The sequence below is a fragment of the Pomacea canaliculata genome, linkage group LG13 (genome assembly GCF_003073045.1).
Source record: "Pomacea canaliculata isolate SZHN2017 linkage group LG13, ASM307304v1, whole genome shotgun sequence".
In the NCBI taxonomy this organism is placed as follows: domain Eukaryota; kingdom Metazoa; phylum Mollusca; class Gastropoda; order Architaenioglossa; family Ampullariidae; genus Pomacea; species Pomacea canaliculata.
In genome coordinates this window covers 2227292-2239247 of record NC_037602.1, presented here as the reverse complement: position 1 = coordinate 2239247, position 11956 = coordinate 2227292, and the positions used below count along the sequence as shown (strand labels likewise).

General features: G+C 41.1%; 1 protein-coding gene across 1 annotated transcript; it reads right to left on the bottom strand.

The window, feature by feature from the left end:
- Positions 1 to 1975: 1975 nt before the first annotated feature.
- LOC112554343 lies at positions 1976 to 10347 on the bottom strand. The gene is made up of 9 exons (XM_025222083.1): positions 9961 to 10347; positions 8234 to 8496; positions 7417 to 7524; positions 7071 to 7214; positions 6202 to 6574; positions 5307 to 5373; positions 4059 to 4681; positions 3721 to 3886; positions 1976 to 2836 (listed from the first exon to the last, which is right to left on the bottom strand). Exons 2-9 carry the CDS (start codon positions 8432 to 8434, stop codon positions 2464 to 2466), a joined length of 2055 nt encoding a protein of 684 aa, XP_025077868.1. The 5' UTR covers positions 8435 to 8496; positions 9961 to 10347; the 3' UTR covers positions 1976 to 2463.
- Positions 10348 to 11956: the final 1609 nt, after the last annotated feature.

Here is an 11956-nt window from a genome sequence, read left to right as displayed (position 1 = left end):
CAAATTTTTTTTTCTTCATTTCTTTATGCTTTCCATCCGTAGTTTATTCCTTTCTTTTTTCTGTTGAATTCATTTTTTTAATTCTTTCTTTTTCTTCATTTTTTTCTTTACAAGCTGGAAATCAGCAACAGTACAGTAAAAACACAGAACACAATTTGTATAAATTAAAAGACAACTCCATCCTGCAAGAACGGTAATGGGTTGTGCCGCTTGGGAAGAGGGAAAGTAACACTTAGAGCAGGAAGTAAATTCCTCTGCAGTGTTGCACCTTCTCTGTAGCTACCACGCAACATCCACAAAGGGAGGAGATATTTCTAGTAGGGATGTTTGCAAATGAAAGGTAATCACAAACTAGTAACACCAGGATTTTCACACGACCCATCACTGGGTACGCCGTCACTCCATATCACTGTGGCGTGTGAGACCTGTTTGAGAGTAAGAAATTAACCCTTTGGACCACGAAATTGTCTTACTGGACTGCTTACAGACGACATTTTTCAGTTAACTACTAAAATGAGGCTGGTGCCTACAAAGCTTCCGGTTTAGCCATATTTATTTTTTAGGCTCGCCGAGACTATCAGCGAAGAACTTCGCAAAGGTTATTAAGCGTTGGTCTCGGCAGACAGCAGTTCACCTTTACAAGTCCGTGGTGTGACGAACAATTGACGTGCGAAGTTACGGTTTCAGCTTTTCCTTGAGTACACCTGTCCGAACATGCATTGAGCATGCGCAGGCCACAGCAGATACCCCTGTGCAAATAAATGAGAAACGTGACTCGATCTTACGAGGAAATGAGAAGTATGTCAACAGAAAGAAAGTTTGTGTATGGAAACTTTAAAAGCTACGGAAACGATCTCATACAATCATTACAAAAACAAACATGCAAATTGCGAATATCATGAATTCTGAAACAGTATCACTATAACCATACTTATTTAAATGTTAATTTATTTATTTTTAATTCATTTGATAACTGTTTTAACTAGTGACTGCAGTAATTTGAGGACTATTCTAACAGTGCAATAAGCATCTGTCGCCCGGCCTCCCTCATTTCAACCGTGCTCTTCCCTAAAATGCGAGTGTGAGTGGTGAGGTTTAGTCCCGTGAAGTAGCAGGAGGGAGGTGGGGTGGATGGGGAGAGTGACGGGGTAGTCTCTGCCGGATTACCTTGACGGCTTTACACCTGGAGGACCAAGGTAGGTCGGCCTCGCGACTGTACAGGCGTTGCTATACATAGCTGCGTGGGGGCGTATGACACACGTAAACTGACAAAGATTTACGCGTCGTGATACAACCCCTCTCCTTTCCCACTTCAAGCCCCTACTCCCTTTGTTATCCCTCCATGTCAGGGGGGGGGGTATTAGGAATGCCGAGAGTAGAGTGAGGTGTCCAAATGAATCTTCTATCCGTAAAGTGTACGAGTCAGCAGGCAGACAGGTTACCCCCTCTCCTTCAGTGGAACAAGGTAGAAGGTTTTGCTATATCTCATTAAATATCACAGGAGTAGCATTCAGTGCCTATTTGTTGACTAGAGAGACTGAACTGTGCTCATTTCGGCAAGTGTAGTCATCTTTCATCTCGAAACCAACTTGACTTGGTCTTCAATTACTTAGGTTACAGCCAGTCATGCATCAGAGGTTTTCGGAGCGACGGTGGTTGTCCGCACACCTGTGCTTACGTGCGTGCGGTGCGTGTATGTGTGAGTGGGGGGAGAGGTCAGAGTGAGCGCGTGCGTATACGTGCGTGTATTGGTATATAATCTGTGTGTGCATATGTGTACATACTCTGCAAGTGTGAATATGTGTGTGTGGACGGAAGGGGCTGCGTGTTCGTGCTCCTGTGTACCTGAGTAATTCAGTCTAGTTGATTAATTTTAAAATAAAAAAGTAATTCAAAACAAAGGATTACTGCGCAGTTGATTGCAGGATTGAAAGATCAAAATATCGGACAAAAATTAGGTCTGAAACTCTTAAGCGAAACAATTTGAAGCTTTATTCCTTTGAAAAAATGATTGACTTGACTGAAATCTCCACACAAATGATGACAGAGATACATAGCCTTTTAATGCAGTGCAGCTATTGTGATACATTGGATTGAGACAGAAAGAGGATTTCTTTGCTATGACATACACTGCTTCTTTTTGTCAGAAAAGTGTGTGGCATCAAATACATTAGCACAATATAAATTATATTGAAATGTAACAATGTGTGATTATGATATGTTTTGAAAGTGTATATTTAATATATTTCTTTGTGATTTATATAGGCTTACAGAATCTTTAGATTGCACATATCAGGTGTCGCAAAATAATTGTCCTCATCAAATCGAAATCAGATCTGAAAATTAATCGTCTGAGAAATTAAGTTTAAAGTAACGCACTCACCCTAAACTATATTGCGTCATCTGAAAACATACATAAATGCACACATAATTTTTACAGAGTCTGATCGACATTAGCAAACATTATGAACTGCACTTCCATGGCAGAAAAGAGTTAATTTTGTCCAGTCCTGTGGGATTTTGCATCCATTCCAACATTTTTTCGATCGACATGACATAAGTATCAGGTCGTTCCTTCAAAATTGTGTTAAGGAACATTTCCAGGCCCATGAGGTTCTCAGCGTAAAATGGATGACTTAGCCAGTCGCGGTGAATATTGATGCCAAACGGAGCTCGGTTGTGGTTGTAGTTAAAGTCGAAGTTGTTTAGCAAGTACTTGTGAGTTTCCTCTGCCAAGATGGGCCGGTTAATTGTGCAGGCATCGACGAAAGTGCAGGTGTACTCTTGTTTCGTGTCCACCAAGGGAACGATTGGAATTTCCCAGAGACCCGGATGTCTGAAAATAATCCACAGAGACTATCAACTGCAATGACAGAGAGGGGGTTAAACTGTGTGCATAGGGTGTCCCCACAGTCAACGACAATGTTGCCTGAGGAAAACAAAAGAGTTTCAGCTAGTACTGAATTTTTCATTCGTAGTAGAAAGGAAGGCAGCAAAAACAAAAATGACCAGGTGAAAGTGCAAATTTAAAAATAAATTAAACTTTGCAATTGTAGCTAGAAGAGAAAGAAAGACACAAAAGCCCATCTTTACCTTTTGCCCTTATTACATATTAAACAAGTTTCATTACGAGCTCAGAAATCAAGGTGACTAAAACTAAAAATATTCTTTAGATTATTAGGTACGTCATGAATGAAATACTTTTAAAAAATCTCCGGTCATTTTTCGCAACAATTAGAAAACAAACTCTTCCAGTTCAGCTGAATTCAAACAGCATTAAGGGTTGTGTTTCGCCGTATTTCAAAAAGAAACATGTAACAATTTAAATATTTTATTGCCATTTGAGTAAGAAATGTCGGCTGTACAACAAAAGTCACATACGGAGCGAACTTTAACAGGAGTTTAGTCAAGACCAAGTAAACAATCGAACTCTTTTCCATGAAATAGTAAGAGAGTCTAACCATACCGAAAAGAGGTGAGAATAGTCTGCTTGAGCACACTGGGTAGAGTTTCACGGATTTCACAAAAGCTTTGCCTTTGTTTTGAGTTTCAAGTCACATGATGTAGTTTCTGTGGTGCGAACTATCGCTAACCAGAAGGTCAAAAGCGTGGCAATCTTTTCCTTTGGTTAGAAACTTAGGTAGCTTTGTTGGTGAGGAGATTAGTAGGAATGGGTTCTCCAGTCACAAGCTGGATGTTATGTTATATCTTGACATTTACCTTTTGACAGGACATTGGCTCTGGCTGCCGGAACAGACATCTTGAAAGCCAAAGTCCAGGGTGTAAGGCCAGGGGATGAGGTCTTTGTATGGTCTGCTGCGGTCAATGGTCACTGAGCTGTCATACTGGACTCCTCCTTTTACCAAGGCAGTAAGCACCTTGTCATCTGATGTTGGCAACATAAAACAAAACCCACTTAGCTAGTTTACGACCTTCTAGCCACTATCATGCTTAAAACAGACACTGTCAAGATCTTTCAGCTTACACCAGACCCTGTTATGATCATCCTGCCCCATCATATCATCATCACAATCATCTGATTAGACCTCTTCACTTACTAAAAACACTGTTTATAGGACTTCTCCAGCCACGGTTCAAGGCTCCGGCGTTAGGCTTTAACTGGATGTTGTTGATCTGGGTCGCGAACTGCATCAACTGCTCCGCCACCTGCTCTTCGACAGACGGCGTGGGCGTGTATTTATAACCTTCCTTGCCGTACATTGCAACCTCGTGTCGGCGGCTGAGCAGACCTAGGAGATAGGGGACGAAATTTTCCGTGGTGGGCACAAACACCGTGGAGCTGACGGAGCAGTTGTTAGGGTTCTGCCTGATGTCCAGCAGGTTGAGGAGGGGTTCAAAGGTCAGAACGTCAACCCGGCCCATTACTGTGAAGTAGACGATCTGAGGCGTGTTGTCGGGGCTCAGTTGGCCTGGAGGATTAACAGAGCGGCACTGGCAAGATGGCAGGACGCAGTTAACTCCCTGCACGCAGGAGTCGTTGCCGACGAGGACCTCAACAGGAAGCGGTGTTGTTGCCGCTGTCGTAGTCTTTACATTTTCTTTTGTTGTTGCCACTGTCGTAGCCCTTACGTTCTCTTTTGTTGTAGTAGCTTTGCCAGAGGCGCTCATCACTACGGGGGTCGTGGAGGGAACTAGATTGCCGAGTTTGGTTGTGCGTTGTCTGCAATTATCAAAAACAGTTTCACAGAAACCACCACAGCGCTTGAGCAAATATTGATCGTAAAAGGAGTTGACTGATTATTTGTCACAAAACAACGAAAGGATTGTTTCTGGGATAAACAATAGGCATACATAAAAAGCCCATAAATTTCGGGAGGGAGGAGAGCAATGGACGAACGTACACTTAGGCGGTTCTTAACCGATCAGGAATGGTGGAAAATTTTTACAATTTTTCTTCTTATTAACAGAAACATCATGTGAAACCTTTCCCAAACCTGGTGAAATGTCCGTCTGACTTAATCTACTATGAAGCGTGTCCAAATGATTTCTGAAAATTGCAACTTCGTGCCAGCTGTTGCAGACTTCATGAGTTCTTTTAAAGTGTGTTTACTGAATTTTCATTGGAACTAAGTAAAGTATAAATAGAACAAGAAACAAACAACTTCATTCCAGCATTCTTTCATATTTAGACTGTATACGGGTTATTGAATTAATTAGTATACATATACAGCTTCGAGGAATTAAAGTAATTCTTCGTATACAAGGAGACATACACAGAGCATCACACGTTAATATATTTACTTATGTAGTCAAAAATTTCTCTTTAAAAAAGTCCATTTACTCACAAAGCTGATGATCTTGGACTGGGTTTGAACATCCCCAGGAGGACATTTTTGTTGGAATTTCTGATACCTGCAATTTTATATACAAGTATAAAGAATGAAACTCGAGAACAGAAGCGAAATTGCAAGGTAAAGGTGAAATTTGTGTTGGAAAAATAATAAGCATTGATACTAAGTAAAATTCATATACAGCGTTAGTGTTTAGTGAGTAGTAGTATCATGGTGATGACAGACACGGTACGTCCAGTCACAAAACAAGAAAGCAACATAATTTGAATATTGAACAATTCTACTGGAACAATTTGACTGCACACTAAGGGAGCGGAAGGCGAAGAAGGTTAAAACAACTACCTTGACTGGGTTACGCATCCAGTCCAGGACTTTCTTGGCCGAGATTATGTACACGTCATCTAATTGTAAAAGTCTCTCGACGAAAGTCTGAGTGGCTTTCATGTAATTCTCAGTGTGAAACCACCCTGCGTGCATGCTGAGCCCGAAGGAGCTCGGCTGTTGTTGTACACCTGTACACGAGTACAGTGATGGTTAGGATTAATTGTATCCTATTTACACTGAATAAGATGTTTACACGACCAACACACTTGCTGTGCTGTTTTTTTAACCCCTTATCTTTAAATCAGTAGTGTGTTCAATAGAGCAACACTAAAAATGTAAAATTGTCTTGCACATGTACACAACAATAACATAACAAATTCAAACTCAAGATTCAATTTGTTTGAAATAAACCTTCACCTATGCACCTTGGCTGCGTTGCATAGGCGATCTTTTCTTATACAGAGTAACATTATTAAAATAAAATGATCATTTTGTAAATATTTTAAGTGATTTTATTTCTACTGGATAAGGTGTTGGGACTGTCTTGGAGACGGGGAATAGTTACAGCATTTTAGTGAGTATCCTTTTTGATAGCTGGCTGTTACCTTTTCAAAGTTGCTCCACAGGTAGTTAAAGGCCGCGTTCTCGCTGCTCGGACGACAGCTGTCCACGTAGGCGCAAGGGAACCCACTCTCAAGATCCATCAGTGCGACCACTGGTATCTCCCAGAACCCGGGGTGGCTGACGTGCATACTTGGACAGGGAAGGGTGGAGCACGAATACGGGTAGCCGAAGTCCAGGGTGTAGGGCCAGGGTATGCGATTGTTTCTCTCCGGGACGTAGGTGAGCGAGATGTCGTAGGTGTAGTTCAGAGCCTTCAGCACGTCCGGCTGCGCGTCGCCTGCTGTCTGCAGGTTGGGACTCCGCCAACCCACCATCTGTGCAGAACCATGGAACAGCCTTTACTACTGGTGTCGTGCTAGCCCCACTCTACCTTCTGAGTGTGACTAAATCTTGAATGGTTTTGATGGTTCGATGCGTCTCTGTATGCTTTGAGAAGTCTTCTCAAAGATGTTTAGAAAAGACTCGGCATGTCTCTGTATGTCTCAGCATGTCTCGGTATTCCTATGTGCACAAGGGCTTTGGTCTTTCATCAGTCTGTCTCTTCGTGTGCTTACCTTCTTTTTTCACTCCATCGTAGCTTGTAACTATCTTAGTCTTCCCACTCATTTTTTTTCTCACCTCTTTCTCTCCACCTCCTTCGCACTCTCTCTATTCCTATCTCCACTGCTTTCTTGCCTGCATGTCCTGCCTGTCACGCATAAGCAAACCCAAGTAACATTCAGCCCCTTCACCCAAACCCAACTTAGTCATCTTGCTAGACAAGCACGCAAGCACGCACACTCGCAGTACAAATAAAATTTCAGAAATTACTTGGTCTCTGGCAACATGGCCGTTGTTGATGAGATTCTCCTTTTGCTGCCCGGCCTCAAACTGCAGTCTCTCCGCGGTTCTCACGTCATTATGATTGACACTGTGGGACCCGATGTCATCGCCACGTTGGAAGTGATTCTCCACCTGCACAAAGGAGGAGAAACCCAGGGTGTTCGGTACCAGTCTGGACAGTCATATTCCACAGCGCTATTCTGTTTACCATGCTGGCTATGCTTCCGTCAGCTTATGAATGTAATGGCATATTTCAATGTCAATCTATTTGTTCCCTATTTCACTTTATACTTCTATAAAATAACGATAAAATGTGTATAGTTGGTGTACTTACTAATGAATAATCGGTGTTTTGATGTGACACGTACAGGGACATGGTGATGGGACAGCCGTTTGGATTTAGCCGGGTATCTGTGAACACCTGCTGATAGTAGGAGTCAACCTGCAAGTAAAATACACATGCTCCATTGTACCGTAAAAGACAACTTGTTTATCGTGTGAAACTATTTGTTTCAACGTTTATGCTAAGGGAGCGGCATGTAGTCTTGGCGCCACATAAAAAAATGTACATATGCGAGAGAGGAGATCCGAACCGAAGACCTATAGTTGAGTGATTTATATTTTTATTTTGTGGTCAATAACCAAATACATATCGTAATTGATGGGGTAACTATGCGTTTTGGGGATCGTTGCTATCTACTATTGCTGTTGTCACTTTTCTCAATGGGTTTGTCAAATAAAGGACAATCTGACAATATACCCAGCACTTAAAACATAAACAGCCAGAAGTCCACGACGGTTGGATCAGTAAACATTATGCACAAAGAATTACCTCAGCGGAGAAATATCAATAAACATATAAATACAAGCTTGCTGGTGGTGTTTTAGTCCAGGTGCAAGTCAAAGTACATCAAGGCAGACGCTATTCACGGCCGCGACCCTGAGAAGCCTCTGTCCACTTCTTCATTGAGTCACCCCTAAAAGCTGATCGAGCGGGTTGGGTGATGAAGGAAGGTATGTAGGTCGTTGTTCGCAGAAGAAGAATAGACAATTGTGATAAATATGATATTGAAAAAGTTGAGCAACAGTATATCTATTTTCCTCTCCCACTCTAAAAAGGTCGCAATTTAAACAGCAGTCAAGTTGCTTACATCTACGTTCAGAGCATCATCGAACGCGAAGTAGACCATTTGTGGAATGTCCTTGACATCCGTGAAATCTGGATGGTCAAATGTTGAGCAGAAGCAGTCGGGCAGTATGCAGTCTCTACCCTGGGTACAGGCAGTTGCTGGCAGTATCATGTGAGCCATGGAGAGAAGGGTACCAAGCGCGAGATACATTCTGATCTTCATGTTAGGCGAGGACTCCGTGAACGCGCTTGTGAGCAGATTCTGTAGTGAATGAGTAATCAGACCTGTTGACAAAACCGCACTATAATATACTGTTGTGTTATCTTTCTCTTATCAAACCAGACTTGTGATTTTGTTGATATAAAGATAATACAAACATAAATGAATACAATGATGTCGGTAATTAGCTTCATGAAACAACACTTGTGGTTGTTAATTATGTTAGATTTGATATATTTATATATGACACGATCGTGTCAAATTTATCAAGCAGCACATCTGAGTGTTAATTATGTTGATTGTTGATATATAATGATCCAATCATGTTAATTATTAAATTTAGTAAATTGCACTGGCTGCGTCATAACGGTGTGTTATTTATAGAATTCAATCTAGATTTGATTTTCATTTTTTACAATCATCAGTCGCGTTTTATTTTACTTTCCCTTTCTTCCTTTCTCAACATGTATGTAGTTACAGACACCATTAAACTGGCTGGTGCACCTAAAGTTGTTTCTGATATGAATTAGGTGTGAACATAACAAGCGTCGTGGTACCGGAGGACCCTTGTCAGAACCAATTACGCTGCTTAATGATATCGGAAATACGTTTTTCTACGATAGCACTCCTGCTGTTATCACGTAATGGATCACGTGATGAAATTCCTCTCTGTACAGCACTTCTTTACAATATTTTGTCAAGTGCACTCTTGAGCAAAGATGTGAGACAGTCGTACATTGACGTTTGATGTACCACGCCTTAAAATTTGTAAACTCAAAAAGGGTTGTGAGGACAGAAATATTTGCTCAGATTTTCCCTCTTAAACTGCGATACCAATTATTAATACAAATCACGTTTTTCTGAATCTGGCAAGTCTTTAATAGAGACAGGGAACGAGATAATTCATCACTTTAGTTCATCACTAAATAAATGATTTTTATCAGACGATGGTTAGACACTCAGAGACTATCCATACAGGTAAGGCATCACTTGACGAACTTTTCTCAGACTAGTTTTTAAGTACGTCACAAGAGTCCAACACCACTAGATCCAGTGTTGGAATTCTAGTCTACTATTCTTATTCTAAAGATGATAAGACACATGTAATTTATGATATGTTTTTAAACGTAGGTAACGTGAAACATACTGCTGTGAGTTGTAGAACTGCGTTTAAGGATTTGCTTTGTATTCATTTAAACATTTTAAAGCGGTTATCCTTGCATCAAATATCCAAGTTTTCACGCAGGTATGTCTAACTTTTCGGCAAATAGGACGTACGTTAAGGAGCCTTTATTACGAGTTATTTACCACTTACCAGCCAACATCTTCGATTGAAATTTTACTTAAGATTATTTCCTGCGATGGCTTACACTGGGACAAAGGCAACGATTTACTAAGGCCTTGGACTAATCATCAGTTATCTAGTAAAGTATACTCTTCACTCTATGCCGTCTACACGAACTTAATTAATTTTGTTAAAGGAAGAAGGCCTTAGATTAATTATCAGTTATCTAGCAAGGTGTACTCACCTCTTTTTTTTTTCTCCGCACTTTGTTGCCTTCTTGTTTCAGGTAGTTAGTTCTTTCGGGTGGTTATTTTATTCAGCCCCCTCTGTCGTGAATCTGGCTTTTTCAAAGATGAAATCTTATGTCGCAGGCGAGTTTTTCTGAGGCCAGACTCGCTGTGCCGTGTGTGTGTGTGAGAGAGAGGAAACAAGAATTTTGTCCACGGAGTGCAGGGAGAGGCTGTGTCAGGTGGGATGAATGCACCATCTCATCGTGTCCACTTTTATGACCGCACGACAGGCAGATTAGTGGCTTTGGGCGGAGTTTCAATCAGGAAGCTAAGTGCCAGTGAGGGCCAGTCCCGCGGAGTGCTTTGTTTCTTACTTACACGAACTCGTCCCGATCCTTAGTCTCCCACCAACCCCTGCTCTTACTCTTCAAACTTAGGACATCTGATAACAGTTACAGCTCTAAATGGACAAACATGCTGCTGTAGCTGACAAAGGATTGCAGTAGTTTGTGCTGACGGAGGAATGCATGGATAATATTTGAACAGCTCAGATGTTTGCCATCTGTTATTCTTTTTCTTACTCTTATTGTAGTCTACGCCTCTCCGGCTATTTTTCTGTGTGTGTGTGTGCGCGCACGTGATGAAAAAATCTAATAATATCCTCCTGGTAGCCGGGACGTTTTATGTAGGACACATAATATCTACGACTTCTGTTTGGCTTAAGAACATGTAATAGTAAATAAGGTTGACAGCGCTTTACCCCACTATGAAAGGCAGGCACAAAGCACTTCAAAAATAAAAACAAACAAACAAACACAGAAACGATGATGATGATGATGATGATGATACAAATTTAACAGTGGGGAGTACTGTGGAGGGGTCAAGCTAGAGATTTCAGAGCACGAGTCGATGTCAGATGCATAGAACGATTTAAGGAGTCTTCACGGTTTATAAAAAGTAGACACCAGGAGGCAATCACAGAGCTAATATAGCTTGTTTAAATTCTTTGATAATGATAGAAAAAAGTGAAATACTGATAAAGTACTGGTTTTGTCAAAGCTGGAAATGACAATTCAGGCAAAGGACACATATAGTAAAGCACGATGTGGGCAAGTGCAATGAAAATGGTGAGCTGGTCACAGACTTCGGCTTGGTCAATAACCTTTTAGTCTGAGGCACAGTTTTTCCACACAAAACAATTCACAAGACCACCCGGACTTCACCAGATGGACAATTATCAACAAGATTCAGACATTCGTCAACCGATATCTGCGCCACATCCTCAACATCAGATGGCCCGAGAAGATCTCCAATGCAGACCTGTGGAAGAGAACCAACCCAAAACCTTCCAGCCAAGACATCAAGAAGCGGAAGTAGGGCTGGATCGGTCAAACCTTGTGAAAGCAGGCCGACAATTTAACGGGAGAAATAAATAGGTCCAGTGCTTTTTGCGCCAACTGTCTGTTTACAGACAACTGGTACTGAAAAATGAAATATTTAAAATCATATACAGTCGCACTTCTATCAGTCGAAGCATCAAGGGACTGATTTAAAAAAAAAAAATCGAGTTACGAAAGGTTCGAGCACGAACTAATATATCCGTCCGTGGTTCGAGTTAAGGAAGTTCGTCAATGTTTAATGTTCGTCAATGTTCGTCTAATTTTAAGCAGATGTTCATTTCTTGTCGTTCTTTTAAAGGTTTATAGGGAGACGGTTTACAAACTACCTTAAATACGTACGTTATGCCTTCGAAAGTATACGCTCTCTTGTAATCATTTTAAAGAAACAAAACTCAAACTTACAACTAATTATGCTTGTATAATTGTAAAATACGAGCCATTTCGAACATAAGCGTTCGATCGTCTGCTTGGCGTCTCGGACACCCATGTAGTTGCTGAACAATATTTAATACCTTTTAGTTTGTTGTTTCACAGTGTTGTCAGTACCAAGACATTAATGCTCATTAGTTTGTGACAGCTCGAAAGCAATTTTTAGAAAGAAAGAATATAT

What these genes read in the sequence shown, in the direction of transcription:
- LOC112554343 (XM_025222083.1), bottom strand. Translation starts at nt 8,434, where the DNA reads ATGAAGATCAGAATGTATCTCGCGCTTGGTACCCTTCTCTCCATGGCT. An exon ending in AGTCCAAGATCATCAGCTTT is followed by an intron (nt 4,682 to 5,306) that starts GTGAGTAAATGG and finishes TGATAATTGCAG; the next exon opens with ACAACGCACAACCAAACTCG. An exon ending in TCCTATAAACAGTGTTTTTA is followed by an intron (nt 3,887 to 4,058) that starts GTAAGTGAAGAG and finishes TGCCAACATCAG; the next exon opens with ATGACAAGGTGCTTACTGCC.